General features: G+C 36.7%; 1 protein-coding gene across 1 annotated transcript in view; it reads left to right on the top strand.

The window, feature by feature from the left end:
- The window catches only part of LOC108917981 (unconventional myosin-XV), a 67440-nt gene extending 53746 nt beyond the window's left edge, over nt 1-13694 (top strand). Inside the window, exons 13-15 of the mRNA XM_023457307.1 lie at nt 5615-5868; nt 9433-9679; nt 11852-13694. Coding sequence (XP_023313075.1) covers nt 5615-5868; nt 9433-9679; nt 11852-13117 — 1767 coding nt within the window. The 3' untranslated portion in view covers nt 13118-13694. The remainder of the gene's footprint in view (nt 1-5614; nt 5869-9432; nt 9680-11851) is intronic.
- The last annotated feature ends 2042 nt before the right edge of the window (nt 13695-15736 follow it).

Here is a 15736-nt window from a genome sequence, read left to right as displayed (position 1 = left end):
TATATATATATATATATATATATATATATATATATATCATCATCACATATGTACATGTAATTGAACAAATTGTCTTATGCAAGGGTACAAAGAGCCTTATACTACTCGTAGCTACGTTTATTAAATCGCTATTTACGTTAGAAACGGCCAATATTACGACCACGCAGATCACTGTGCTACCCATGTTCGTCATGTTCATTATATGCATTAAACTAGCCAACGTTGTTTGATTTTAGCGACACACAGTGCGCTATAATAGCTATGTTCGCGACAACTACATACTATACACGTTAAGAGCAGGCAATATTACGATCACACAGCTATGTCAGCTATGTTTGCTATGCTTGTTATGTGTATTATTGTTTGATTTTTAGTGCTAGAGTAGTGCTCTACACAGAGCGTTATAATAGCTATTTTCGTTATATTCGCTATAAACTGATTACAGTTAACCTCAAGAGCAATGTGCTAGATGTGTTTGCAATGCTTACTATGTTTAAATTAAAATTAACCGTGTCACACATATCGCTATAGTAACTATGGTCGCTTCAATCACTATACACATTGAAAATAGTACAGTTATGACCACACAGAGCTCTATACTAACTGCGTTTCCTATATTCGCTGTATTAATTAAAAGTAACTACGTTGTTTGATTCTACAAATAGCTATATGGTAGGTATATTCGCTATCTTAGCTATACACGTTCAAAATAAGCAATATTACGACTTATGTTGTCTGAGTTAGCTATGCTCGCTGTGTGCATTCAAGATAGCCAATATTGTTTGATTTTAGACATGTCACACATTGCGTCATAGTAGCTGCTTCGCTTCATTCGCTATACACTCAATATTACGGTCACACAAAACAATGTCCTGGTTGTGTTTACCATGAATATTAAAAATAGTCAGCGTTGTTCGATTTTAATGCCACACATGTCGCTGTGGTAGCTTTATTCGTTTTAATCGCTATATACGTGGAAAACAGCCATTATTACGACCACTACAAATATAGCGGAAGCATAGCGCTTTGTGTGGTCTTAGCATTATTGAAGTATTTCTCAAGACAGGGCAAAATTACTCAGCTTTTCATTCGAACTTTAACTTCTTTCAATACTAGCATTGTTTACGTTAGTTCCAGATTGTTGGCCATGTTTGTTTGGCACTTATTCCCGAGCTAGTAAATAATATAAGTGAGTGACTAATAGAAAAAGATGGAATCAAATAAATAATTTTTAAATTTTATGTCGAGACGTACTTGATTTTTTTAAACTAAAATTGTAGCATCATTTGTTTCCAAACCAACATGGTTAAAACTTGATCATCTAGAACATTTATCATGTATCAAGTCGTTTAGTCTACCTCTGGAAAGACCGTATATTAAAATTGTTGAAAATTTACATTCACCGACACCACGCAACAGAAACAACGTTAATTGCCCGCTATCGGGCAAGATCTGTGGATTGCGCAAGTTCTAATAAATACCAGAGGCAATTAATCCCATCGAGGTATGCAAAAGAAAGTCGATACAGAAAAACAGCGCCAAACAAACCGACGTACACGCATTTGTTTCCTTTCACGGTTATACAGGAGACGAAACGTTTCTAATTTTTACCCATGTGAGACTCAATTTCATTTTTACTACGTTTCTCTCGCAACAGAACGGGCTATCCTTGCAGAAAATGACTCGGAGTTTTTTTTTTCAGTTCTCAGGTGTAAGAATTGCCACATATCCTACGAAACAGCAGCGGAAGCTGCAACGTATGATTAATAATATTGACATCGTTTGCTAAATGCCACTAGTATGTTTGTTAATAATGCTGTTTATGTTTTTTTATCGAATGACACTGAACTAGTGAAAATATACAGAATGTCAAAGTAAATTAGTTGTATATTTGACAGCAACATCTAGATACTTTAGACAAAATACAACTAATTATACATAAAAAGTGAGATGATCACAGATTAGTGTGTTGCTTGTCGGTATCTTGATACACAAACAGGAAAAATGATATTTAATTATTAAATTTATTATTACTATTAAAAAAAAATAGATGTATCCACAATCACCTTATAATCGGACTATTTCACGATAATAATGAAGAAATAGTAAACCTATAATAAATCAAATTTAATTTATCTACTTATTAACATTTACATTTATAGTAATAGACATTTCGTTTTTTGTTTTATCACATTTGACTTCCATTCCGTTAATAACAACCCTTGTAGCATTGTTGCCATCATTTTCGGAACGCATAACATCTATCGATGTTTATGAAGAATTTGCGCAAGTTACGGATGTCTCTTCTTGCAAGGAACAGCTATATTTTCCTTGAATTTTCCATGCAATATCAAGTTTGTTAGATACTGACTCCTCAACATAACTTTCTGCTACAGAGGAGCTCTTCCATCCACCATGCCGTTTGATGGTTGTAAGATCAGCACCTTTATTGGCCAATAAAGTTGTTAAAGTGCTCCTCATAAATGGCTAGTATATGCTTCTGGATTTGCGATGTTCAGGAATGAAGCAACTATTGAGAGTACCTTCGCCAATGTCTTGATTCCAACAGGCTGAGAAATACATTTTTGATTGATGTATCTTAAAAAGAATCTGTCTTGTGTTAGACGAGTTGGGCGCAGAAAAATATATTTTCTGCATATTTCAACAGCATTCACGCAAAATCCTTCTTCTATAATTGTAAATTTTCTTGAAATGACTGTCTTGGTGTCGGGTATTGAAACAAGTAGGTAACTGCCAACTTCCTGTAGGTCAATAATTTAAATTTGTCAGTTCGCAGCATCGACAGGCAACAGAAACCCAAAACCCCCATTATTAGTGCAACCTGAAATAATTCAAAGTTCACTATATACCTAACAGCATGTAAAAGATAAAGAGATAATACCTTAATCATTAAATATTCTTTATCGGAAACCCTAGGCAAAAAATGTTTCAGTATGTGCTTTTTCCAATACTGCAGCTTTTTTTGCTTTGTTCCTCTCGATTCACTCTTCAAATAAGCAGTAAGCTTGTTATATTTTCCAATGTCTATTTTTGTAGACCTTTATAGTAGCCTTCAACATCGAATACTTCGACTGCATAGATGAAACTGCATATTTTTTCTTTTTTAATTAATTTAAAAAATATTATAGCATAACTTCATCATTTATTGTCATTACTCTCCGTTTTTTCCTCCATTCGTTAAATTCTGCGGACAGTTTTTCGTAATGTTCCTTGGATTTCGCTGGCAATAAATGGAATATTGCTTCTTAAGCTTCTTCAAAAGCAACCACAGAAACACAATTACTTTCTTGCATTTTTACCAAATTCAGATAGAACTGTTTATTAAATAATTGATAATGAACGAACAACGTACCATAACAATCAGTAGGTATAACAAAACCTACCACGTTTCATTGATATGAGTACTAGTAAGAAATATCAAGTCGTGCGGATATTTTTTTCATTAAATTCCAATATTTCTGACTCCACAAATATGATTGTGATGTGATTATGAATAAAACGTTGTGTTGCATTCGTATGTATTAAAAAGTAGTCTTAGTAAATTAATCCTTTAAAAATAGTATTCATATTGCTAATATAATTCCTTAGAGAACTATCACACACTTAACACTAAAATATATGTATAATAAAAACAAAGTAGATATCTATCAAGTTATGTAACGAAATTCTATACCTCCAGGTAATAATTAGTCCAACAAAATTTAGAACAGTTTAGGTATGTATATTGAGTAATAAATTTTAGAATTAACATAACTGTCAATATTTATGTATTTCAGACAGACTTTCACCTACTACGAATCCGCTGCTACAAAATTGTGTTTTATTATTATTTTATCCGTACAATTATCCGCAAAACTGCAGAAATACTTTTATTTTGCCATGTTTAAAAGTTTTTGAACCAATTCCAAATCAAAACATTATAAAATAAATGGACATAAGTGTTATTACAACAAATCTATGTGGCCTTGACAGGGCACCGGCCACTAGATTTGGTCTAGAAGGTATTTTAAAAGTTAGAATACCAGCACACGTTTTACTGCATCGATAGGATATCTGTTTCAAGGTACTACATCTTCAGAAAATTTCATTAACACAGAAACACGCATATAAATTCTTCTGCTAGTAAACAGTCCCCGTGAAACGTCGTTTTACATGCATATCTTATCCCACTTGTAAAGAAATATTACTTAACGTCAGCATTAGGAGTTGTACCACAAACTTGTCCATTTATATCTCCCATGGGGCCTTTATAAATACTTACAACCCATTACGTGGCGTGTTTCCTACGGATATCGGTTGTTTAGATGTTAAGGAATTCCTGGTTTCACCCATAAATCGTCTCGTTCTCGAAGAGTTCAGTTATTTTCCATTTGGAAGGTGCCAGAAATATTGCTGTTTAAGATTAAAGTGTCTGGTAGCTTTAAAAAGCAAATGGTACTTAGCCGGAGTATTTTAAACTAGGCAAAATAAACTATTGAATAACGCATAAACAATTATAAGTCTAATTCCGAAGTATATATTTTATTAGAACGACTTTTCAAAGTTTTATAAATGACCAAAACAAAACCGACTTATCATTTTAAGTTAAACATTTACTAAAACAAAACTAAATACATCGGTAGCACTGTTGGTTTGAACTTGACGTTAATAAGACATCTGTTGGTCGATGGCCTAAGGTTATACCCTTGAGGTACCTCTACCGTTTTAGATGTATTGAAAGCCTTAAACAGTTACCACCCAACTGTATAAATGCAATTACAAGTGCTGGGTGTACGGTAAACCATTATGCTTGTAATCTTTTTAATTACATTAAATTGCAATTATTTTATTTATTCTCAACTGAGTTCACTGCATAGAAAATGTTTCGTCTCGCTAAATCATCTAAGTATATAGTTTTTGTTAGACCAATTGACTACTGTTAGCGACTATATCCAACCAAAACATATTACTGAAGATTGTGAAGGAGAAATATTCACCTCTGGCCATCTATCTGGTCAAGAATTGAAAATAACTTGAAACTTAATCCAAATTTTATTAAAAGACCTTTAATTTATTTATTTCTTGGAAATGGTTGAGTTTCGGACCCATGTCATATAAGGTTTTTTTGCTTATTTTAATGTATTCTATCGTTTGTTAACATTAAGGCAGTCAAACTCCTAACACCCTGTATTTCCAACTTTATGGGTGCTAATATACGGGTTGATGTATGTTGTATGGAAGAAAAGAGTACGTAGAAGTGAGTGGACTGAAATCCATTAAAGTTTCGATAACTTCGGGAGTTCCTCGTGGTACCATACTGGCCCCCTTTTCTTTGATACGTTTTACTAATGACGTTTTGGTTGATCTGGTTCTGTTTAAAATTGCAATTCAAACTCTTAATTTATTTTGTATTGTTGTATTTTCTCTCTTTGTAACATTTTATTACATTGTATTGTCTTCCCAATGTGCAATTATCCTTTGACTATTGGTTTATGTATCCAACAAACAAAAATTCAGCTCCCTTGGCATTTGAAGTTGCCAAAAAGTGAAGAAATAACACATTTTACTAGTATTATGTTTGTATTATTTTAACGCCATTCTTCTTTCCTTCCAGATCCAGATGAAGGCTTCCAGAGACGCTACCTCCCCCCAAAGATCCAGGTCTCCACCTATGGAAAGGCTGGAAATGATCACCAACACCACCAAGACCACAACCAACAACGTCACTAACGGTAATATCGTCCAAGAGAACAGTATTAGACCTCCACCAAGGGGCGAGGGGACACACTCGCCCAGCAGCCCAGTACCACCCTCTGGGAAGTACTCCTTGATGCAGTTCGCCATGCACAACTTTAGACAGAGCACAGAGTGAGTACCTCATTGTCCTTATTTTAGGCCATATTTTCCGGAATTTTCCCCATATTTCATTTGATAATATCCACACCATTCAAGATTCAGCTTGTGCATTTTTACTTTAGAACAATCTCTTTGCGAAGGAATTTCTGAAGATGGATTAAAATATATTTCGTGTAGGTAATGAATTTACGAATAAAGTGCGCAAATTCAATTAAACCGCAAGTAGTACTGTAAACTTTCTAATAACAAATGCATGGTGTAGCACCGGTTAACGTTACTGGCGTTTTCTTGAGAATGTGTTTATATATTGCGGGATATTCCTGGCGTCGATCCAAACAGATAAACTAGGTATGTGGTGAACTCAAATTTGACCTTTCTCTCAAGTTACCGTAATTTTTAAATAGGTATAAAAATTTTTACACCATTTTGGAAAAAAATATGTTTCTAATCATATTTGCTTCTGTCGATATTTTAAATAAGCTCTACCTAAATATATGTCAATTTTTTATTTAGAAGTAATTGGTGTTATTTTAATCGACAAAAATTAAAAACAAAACCTACATTTTTCAAAAATTATAGGGATTTATTGTCCAAATCATAATAGCTTTAATTTATTTTGAATAAATTTAAATTTCCATATCGAAGTAATCTCAGTTTGAGTCTAGCGTAAGGCATTGGTATAATTTTCTGCTTTACCTTATAATTAAATGTCTCCCAAAAAGAACCAAATCGCCCGATCACTTTTCAGAATTGTGTCCCGTCAAAATAAAATTCAAATAAAAGTTGTAGCATATCAGGAATGCAATATGTTGGTGACCTTGAGTTTGTCCTTGATTTTAAGTTTCAAGGTTAAACCAAGGTCAACATGAAAATATTAACCGTAAACATCCTATTTTACCGCAGAAGAACCAAATTTGGTACATGATTTAGGTTTAGTACTGGTCTCTTTGACTATGATTTAAAGTTAATTGACGCACTGCAAGGTGTTCATTGGGGATGACTCACCCCTAAAATTGTACCGAACTTTTTTTTCATTGACCGAATTGACAAATAGTAATATTAATTCACAGCAGAATTTAATTTTTAATTTTAATTTAATTTTTTTTACTTCTGTTTATTAGAAAATAATCGAAAAGTTAGTAGTAGGCAATGAATTTATCTTTCAAATTTGTCAGTTAAAATTTGGTTAAATTACAATATTTTGGACATCCCTACTTGCACCTGCCCTGTGTCGGTTCTTATGCGGGACACCCTGTATATATTTTTTAATTTGTTAAGTATTTACTTTGGAGGCTTTGACAACAAAATTAAGAAATTATGATGACTGACAAATATAATCTAAAATAACAGCTTATATGTTCGCAAACTAGATTTTTTTAAACCTATTTAGTAAATTTGGAAATATTAGAGAATTTCCCTTTCAAAACTGAATGTACCTAGTCATCGCATTACCTAAAGCATTTTTCTTAAATTTGGGGCGTCCTGCGGTACAGGCCGGAGCGTAGCCCCCGATACAGGCCGGAGCGTCGAGCGAAAAAGTTGGCTGTGCAACGGACAGCATTTCAAGAGGTGTTTAAATGTTAATGAGCGCAACGGCGGAGCATCACCCGTAATTCCTAACCGATAACAATTCAGATAATTGCTTGCTTTAATTATCATTCCCTCTGAAGGCCTCACGAGGAGCCAGCCGAGTGCAACGGCGCAGGGTGGATACGTGTATTGTGAAAAATTAGAAAGCATATGGTGCTGGCATCTTTCTCTTCGTATTCTTAAATTCTGCCACCGCTAAAGCTTAGGCAGTTTAGTGGCGCGGCACCGTTGGTTGTCAAAACGACGTCGTTTGCCGATAGTCGTCGTGTTTCAAAATGTGAACAGTGGGTCTGGCAAAAAGACAGTGTTGGTAACTATTTCTTTTTAAGTTTAATGTTCTAATGGGTCGCTTAGGGTTGTCATCCTACTTATTCTGCATTGATGGGATTTTTTAAGCGTTGTTTTAGTCCACATGTAGTTAAATGGTCATCTTCCATACCAAGGTCATGGTATGTCGTGTATACATATTGCAGGTGGACCCAACCTGACGAAACATTGTACACAAAGTAAAGTGTATAAAGGGCTATATATTCTACAACTTTCTGGGTGTATTTAAAAAATCGTCAGTTGTATTCCAGAATAGTCAGTTTTGATTCAGAATAAATTTTATTGGAGAAAGCGTGATTGTTTTCATAAAATAACATTTTTTCAGAAAGTACCAAATCATTTTATTATTGTGAGTGAGTAAAAAAAACTGTTTAAAAAATTCTGTGTTGCGATTGATATTGTTATTGTACTTAACTGCATATTTCCACGACACTGAAAGTATTTTTTTTTATTTTAAATCACAGGCTTTAGTTTTTTGTGTACACCAAATTAATTTTACTTTCAATCAACATTCTGTGCCTTTTGTGACGCTTTCATATCTGTGTTGAGTTTGAAGTATAAACTAAAAAATAAAATACAAATAACATTTTCTAAATTACGCCTGAAAAATGTGTAGACGTAGAAATTAAATACATCTAAAACCGCACAAGTCCTGAATACACTATTTCAAAAACCAGCTTTTTATGGAGACCAGTTTTATAAATCGTACTCCACTTATTCTAAACAAAATGCCACATTCTTGGAAAAAGTGGGCTACCTACATATTTAACTGGCTAAACAACGAATCGCATTATTAATATTTTGCGTTTATTACCATACTGACAAAGCAGACCATCAGTCATAACCGTAATTATTGGATGAAATTTAGATTTACATTTTTTGCTCCAGTAACCATATGGCATCGCGATTTCCGAGGTAGAAAATATCAGCGCCAACTTTTTCGATTATCGCTCTTTGTAACTGTAGTATCATCTGTCTACCTGGATAGCGTTTCTGTAACTGCATATTTAATTGCGGCGGAATATTTTAAAGTGGACGAAGAGAAGGTGCTTTCTTCCCCTTTAAATGAAACAGTCGTACGAAATAATAATACACCATCCCTTCCTTCACTCAACCTTTTACATGTTGAGCTAGCGTTTGTGGTAAAAAATAATACGAATTAAGTTACGTAATTACTATAATAAAAAATAAATAATAAATTATTCAAAGGAACAATGATTTAAAACATTATGAAACAGCTGCTTATTCTGGGAATATTTTTGCAGTTTAAGTAATCCCAGCGGTAGAATTGATGAAAGTCGCGTCTTTTGTGTTTATTGCTGTATTATTATAATTAATAAACGGACAATAAATCTTCTCAATTTCATTTCGATGAACAATTAATTTGCCATCGCACAATAGAAATTAATATTTATGAAATTTGCAAAAATTACTCAATATAATAGCTCCTGTATTCTCACGTATTAAAACACCAGACAAGGAATCGTAAGTTCCACTTTTCAGCAGATATATTAACGACAGACACATAAATATACTATTACAATAGAACTTTCTCTTGATCCAGTCCTGTTGATTTTAATTTCTCTCACACTTCGAACCTTTTGTTGTCTATTTAATACTTCACGTATATTATCCGATTGGTTTGTCTTCCTCTTCCAGTTTGGAACTGCTGAAGATGGACTCGTCGGTAAAATCCAAAGAGAAACGTAAAGAATGGACGTGGAAGCAGCAAACGGATCTGATCAAGTGGCAAAGCGCGCCGTTAGATGGCCCCCTGTTGAGACTGGAGGATCCAGAGCTCACGCCGTTGTCCATTGAGTGTTTCGACTGCATCTTGAGATACTGCGGCGATCTACCGCTGACGCCCGACATGTCTGAAGTGAAGTGTGTCTACACGGTATTAATGGTAAGTCCATTCGGGTTTTGACGTGGATGCGCTTTTAAAATCGTTCGCGTAGTACCTTTATCCGAGGTTCAGGTGTTCTCCAAGGGTCCGTGCTTGGTCCTCTTCTATTTGTTGTCGTTATTAATGATATTGCGAAAGATTTGCAATAAATAATTATATTTTCACATTAACTCTGTTTTGAACTCTTCAAGGTAACCTTATATTACTTAACAACTGTTTTTTCGCTAATTTATATAAAGGTTTGCGATTTTATGAAGCTCGCGTGATTTTAAGAATCAGTCTACCATCCAATTATTATATACAATTATTTACAACGTTTGTGAAACATAAACTTGAATATGGCTCAGTTGTATGGAAGCCTCTCCACATCTACACGTTCCCCATTATTAGAAAGAGTTCAACGAAGTTATTTTTAGATCTATCACTGTTGTGCTAGATTTCAATTCTTAAACGCTTAGAAACTTTTAACATTTCTTATGAAATGAAAATAGCAGTTTCTTTACCAGTTTAGACTATATTAATTACACAGCCCCACGAAAAAAAAAGTGGCGGGTCCGAAAGACAAGACCATGGTATCCATATGGTTTTGGGGTCACTGAATCCGAACCCGGTGTCCGTTTGACACGATTAGCTCTGGTTTAAGATCAGTTCAAGGTCAAATGCAGAAAATCAATTGTCAACAAACTAAACTTATGTATCTATACGTTTTTGGGGTCGCCTAATCCGAATCCGGTGTTCGTTTGACGCGATTAGATCTGGTTTAAGTTCAGTTCAAGGTCAAATGTAAAGCCATTTATGTTGTTCGTATTTGATCCTGTAAGATTATCCTCAAATTACGGCACTCTTGTTTCAATGTGCGTTAGGTTTATAACATCCATGTTTGGAGTGATTGTAGCAACCTACGAAAAATTCTTCATTGTTAGAAAAATTTTCCTTATTTCTGTATTGATAGTAAAAAGCTTTTATTTTTCCGGCTTGCTTAGTATTTTTTTTAGCCATGATATTAGGCTCCATTCTCTGCCAGGTGCAAATCTCGAACATCATTTACTTTCTTTTGTTATATTGTTCCTGTTTTTTTCACAACGTGATATGGAATATATTCGTCATCACTAGTATGACTACCAATATCAGTGATAGTTTCATTGCCACCCAAATTTCTCTCTTCTTTAATATATTGGTGAAACCTTTTTCTCTGCTCAAACGCAATCAAATTTTTCGCTTAGATTTAAAACCAAAATATTTATATAAGTATCTTTCGTATGTTGATTAATTTATTTCTATTAGAAAGTATTTAATAGATCTGAATGCTTCAAACGGACATCAGATTCGGATTCAACGACCCCCAAAACGTATAGAAATGTAAGTTTACTTTGTTTTCAATTGATTCTCCACATTTGACCTTGAACTGACCTCAACCCAGATCTAATCGAGTCAAACGGACACCGGATTTGGATTCGGCGACTCCAAAAACGCGTAGATTCGTAGGTTTAGTTTGTTGACAATTGATTTTCTACATTTGACCTTGAACCAGAGCTAATCGCGTCAAACGGACACCGGATTCGGATTCGGCGACCCCAAAAACGTATAGATACATACGTTTAGTTTGTTGACAATTGATTTTCTGCATTTGACCTTGAACTGATCTTAAACCAGAGCTAATCGTGTCAAACGGACACCGGATTCGGATTCGGAAAACCATATGGATACCATGGTCTTGTCTTTCGGACCTGCCACTTTTTTTGTGGGGCTGTGTTATTGACTGATGATAAAATTATAATTTTTATCATCTTTTTTAGAACACTTTTTTGTTAAAATTTGTGAAATTTATTGTAAGAGAAAATTTCGGAGGTACATTTTGAGAAACAAAAAAATTCAGCATTTTAAACATTTTATTTCAATTGAATAATAAATATTTATTATTAACTTTATTATAAGTACTTCTCATTTTCAGAATTTGTTCTGGTTATCTACCTTAGGTAGTGACATTTTTTTTATTATTACATTTGATAACAATTTGAAAGATAAGCAAGTCCGCTGCAGCGGACATTAAAATAATTAAAATAAAAGAAGCGAATGCGCGCCGCTTCGCGGCTTGCAACTATACGACCCACCCGCGATTGAAAAGGCGAAAAAAAATCACCTTCACATTTTTTGATATTGTTTTCTTTTTAGCATTGTCACAAATACGCCCTGCTGCGCGACGAGGTCTACTGCCAACTCATGAAGCAGACGACCAGCAACAAGTCTGACCAGCCCGAGTCCTGCCAGCGCGCCTGGCGCCTCCTCTCCATCGTGGCGGCCTATTTCGCCTGCTCCGACAACCTGCTGCCCTTCCTCACCGAGCACCTCAGCAGCGCTGCTAACGACAGGCGAAGGATATGCCACGGCACCGCCGCCGTCTGCCTCTCCAACCTGAGGAAGACCCAACGATGCGGGGGCCGCAAGAACGTCCCCTCCGTGGAGGAAGTCACCGCCGTGAGCGCGGGAAGGAGCGCCAGGAGGCAGATCTACCGTTTACCCGGAGGAGCCGAGAGGGTGGTGAACACCAGATGCAGCACCGTGGTTGCCGACGTCATCGGCGAGCTGTGCGGCCTGATAGGCATCCAGACCGAAGCCGAACAGCAGGAGTTCAGCCTGTACTGCATCGTACAAGGCGACGCCTTCACAATGCCCCTGGCCGCCGACGAGTACATCCTGGACGTCACCACGGAGCTACACAAGGCGGCGCAACCGTTCTACCTGATCTTCTGCAGGTCCGTGTGGTACCATCCCCTGAAGCACGACGCCAGCGCGCTCTACACCGAAGTGCTATTCAACCAAGTGGCCCCGGACTACCTGGAAGGCCTCCTGTTGCGGCTGGGCAACCCGAACTTACCCCCGAGCGTCGTGAGGGACATGGCGCTTATCGCGGCTCTTCTCCACAGAGCCGCGGATCTAGGCCACTCCCCCAGCCTGAAGGAGGTGAAATTCCTGCTCCCGAAACCAGTTCTGGGACTTAGGGAACCGCGACCGCCCCAGTGGTTGGCCCTTGTGCAGACCTCCTGGGGCCAGGCGGCCGGACTGCCGGTCTCCAGGGCCAAGCACAGGGTGTTGCAAGTCCTCAGCAACTGGCCCCTATTCGGGAGCTCATTCTTCGCCGTGAAGAGGGTGATGGGCGAGAACGAGAACTGGCAGGAACACATCCTGGCATTGAATCGGGGCGGCGTCCACTTCTTGGACATGAACACCCACGAGACGGTCCACCACTGGCCCTTCGCCGAAGTGATCAGCACCAGGAAGGTGCGGTCCGAGGACGGCGCCCTGTTCTTGGACATGAAGTGCGGCAACCTCCTGCAGCAGCGAGTCACCAGGTTGCAGACCGAACAGGCCCACGAGATCTCCAGGTTGGTCAGGCAGTACATCAACCTGGAGCAAGAGAACAGCACCAGGCACCAGTAGTTTCTTTCCCTCCACGGGCCATTATACCTGAAATACTCTTCCGTATGGCCAGTAGGTTTATTCTTCCGCCGCTGTCACGTCTGGAACTTGTTCAGCTGCGCCCTAACCTCCCTGTATATACCACTGTATGGATATGTTTTGTACTTCCGATGTATGATAGTCATTATTGTTATATTTAAATATTTTTACTCGTACTCCAAGTCTGTTCAATATTTATCTAGTTGTAGCGTAACCGAGTGTGAAGTATGCCCCCTTTGCTCAAGACAGTCTGCGAGAGAAAAAAAAGTAAAAGCCAGAAGAAAGTAAATGTTCGGGACCGAGGCTTTTGTCGCACGATGGGACTTTATCCTTTACTACTGTAATTATTACCGTGAGAAGACGAGGTTGTATCATGTAGCCGATTGTATTTTGTTTAGCGGAGGCCGCCTTCGATTGTTCTCCTGCCGGCTTGATTCGAGTCCCCACCCGACTCGGATCAAGCCTGTGGCGACCCTGTTGTTTTATTGGAGCGGCCTGTTTTATCACTTGTATTTAAATTTGGTGTTTGTGTTTAATAGGCAATAAATATTTTATTATTTGTTATGTTTCTCTTCAGCTACCTGCTGCGGAAAACCTTAGTCGATTGTTTAACCTGCCACGTCCCGTTCCTTCCCGAAAAACCAAGAAGTCTCAAATGCGGACTGTTGCGTGGCCGTAGCAAGATAAGTTCCCATTCTGATCTTTGATTAGTAATTAATATTGCGACATCTTGACTTCTAGACAACCCAAACCCCCTCCCACTTATAGCAACTACTTGTTATCGTCTACTTCTGCTATTCATTGTCATAAGCTATGTATTGTTCCCATTTTTTCCTGGACACGCAAAAATATTATTCAAACTAATTACCTACACAATATTGTTAAAGGAAAACAATTCACATTTTCCAAATACCTACGTCTTTTTATTCAACTGTCTACTGAGACAAAGATGGTACTTCGTGTTAAACGTTGGCGTAGTTATTTAAAAAAAAATCAATAGGTGTTAAATGCGGACTGTCAGGTGGCCATAGCAACCTAGGTTTTCGTTCTAAGCCTTGTCTCATCGTAAGCCATCACTCAATAAGTTGGAAGGATGACATATAAATGGCGCGGCTATTGGCAAATCCATATGGTTTAAGGAAGTGTTAACATTCAGACGATATGTGCCAAAATTTCATGACAGTCTGACGTTTAATTCACAAGTTACAGTGGTCTTAGTAACGCTCTGTGGTAATTTTGAAATAATAGAAAAAATTCGCCAGATACTCCAGAAAACATAAAAAAGTCATGAAATTTTGACACCCATTCGAAGGTTAGTACTTCCTAAAAATCGTATGGATTTGTCAATAGTGGCGCCATCTTGCGAATTTGAGTGGTGGTTATACAGGGTGATTGAGAATTTATCCTAAAAAATATTTTTGAATATACTTACTCTTACACAATTTTGTAAAAAAAATCAAAAAGGGCGATTCGAAAATGTTTTAAAAATACACTCCTACACTGCACTGGAAACTGCTCCACTGTATAAAAATCAGATCTTACGCAAGGCAAAATGTAATAAAAAAATTAATGGAAAAAAATTAAAAATTTCTTTCCGAAGGAAAGAAATAAAATTTTATAACACCTATTTTGAATCGGCAAATTCAACTGTTTTTGCCGCTATTGTTATTATTAATTAATAGAATTAATTTGTGGTTTTAATTAATAAAATAATTTGACGTATCTGATGTTACAACTGTTCAAAATTTGGTCCACCGATGTGTAAACACATTCGGGCCCTTCTTACCCCGTTTCCACGAACTTATACAAATGTTGTCTTGCTTCACCTTAAATTAAAACTATACACGTAAGCCATTTTTGACACTCGAAAAAACTATTGTAAACACTATCGCAACAACGATAATACTAAAATCGGATTTCAGCATTCGGAATCGCATGGGGCCCCGTGGGCGAATGATGCTAGAGACTACAGTAGCCCAGCCCAGCGATGTAAAGGTTGAAAATAATACTACAACTTCAATAATTTTGTTCTCGGAAACTATAATGATTTTACAAATTTTTTTTTTTACGATATTGACCCATTTTTCATGACGCAATTATTACCAAATTTTGGATAAGTTGAATCACCCTGTATGTTGCGATATCTTGGCATCTAGACAGTGCATATCTCACGTTTGTGGTAATCTTGTTGCTTTTGTTTACTTCTTCTATTAATTGTTGTCGTTTCTAAATCAGGTTTACTCTTGTTCTTATCCACTGGTCGTATTTCCATTTTCTATATTTCCTTATCTCATTACAATTTTATTTTTATTTTATTATTTTTTTCTTATTCTTGTTTTATTTTCTTCCCTTTTTTTCAAAAAAAAAAAACTAGGAAATCGTAATAATGTAAAAAAATGTATATTGACACAGTACCTACATAAAGAACCCCGCACAAAATCGATGGAAAATGGATCCCAGTCGATTTTACTGAAATTGCAGTATGTTGCAGTTTTTGACTTTCTGATCAAAAGTTGTCATGGGCCCAAAGTGATCCTATGAATAGTTTCAGAGATAAAGAGGGGAAGTATGTGATTTTGACTGTAGGTCTGAGTAAGCTTC

Source organism: Anoplophora glabripennis, unplaced genomic scaffold, assembly GCF_000390285.2.
Source record: "Anoplophora glabripennis isolate ALB-LARVAE unplaced genomic scaffold, Agla_2.0 scaffold90, whole genome shotgun sequence".
NCBI classification, from domain to species: domain Eukaryota; kingdom Metazoa; phylum Arthropoda; class Insecta; order Coleoptera; family Cerambycidae; genus Anoplophora; species Anoplophora glabripennis.
Note: the sequence above shows the minus strand (reverse complement) of the source record. Positions and strands in the feature narration are given on the sequence as shown.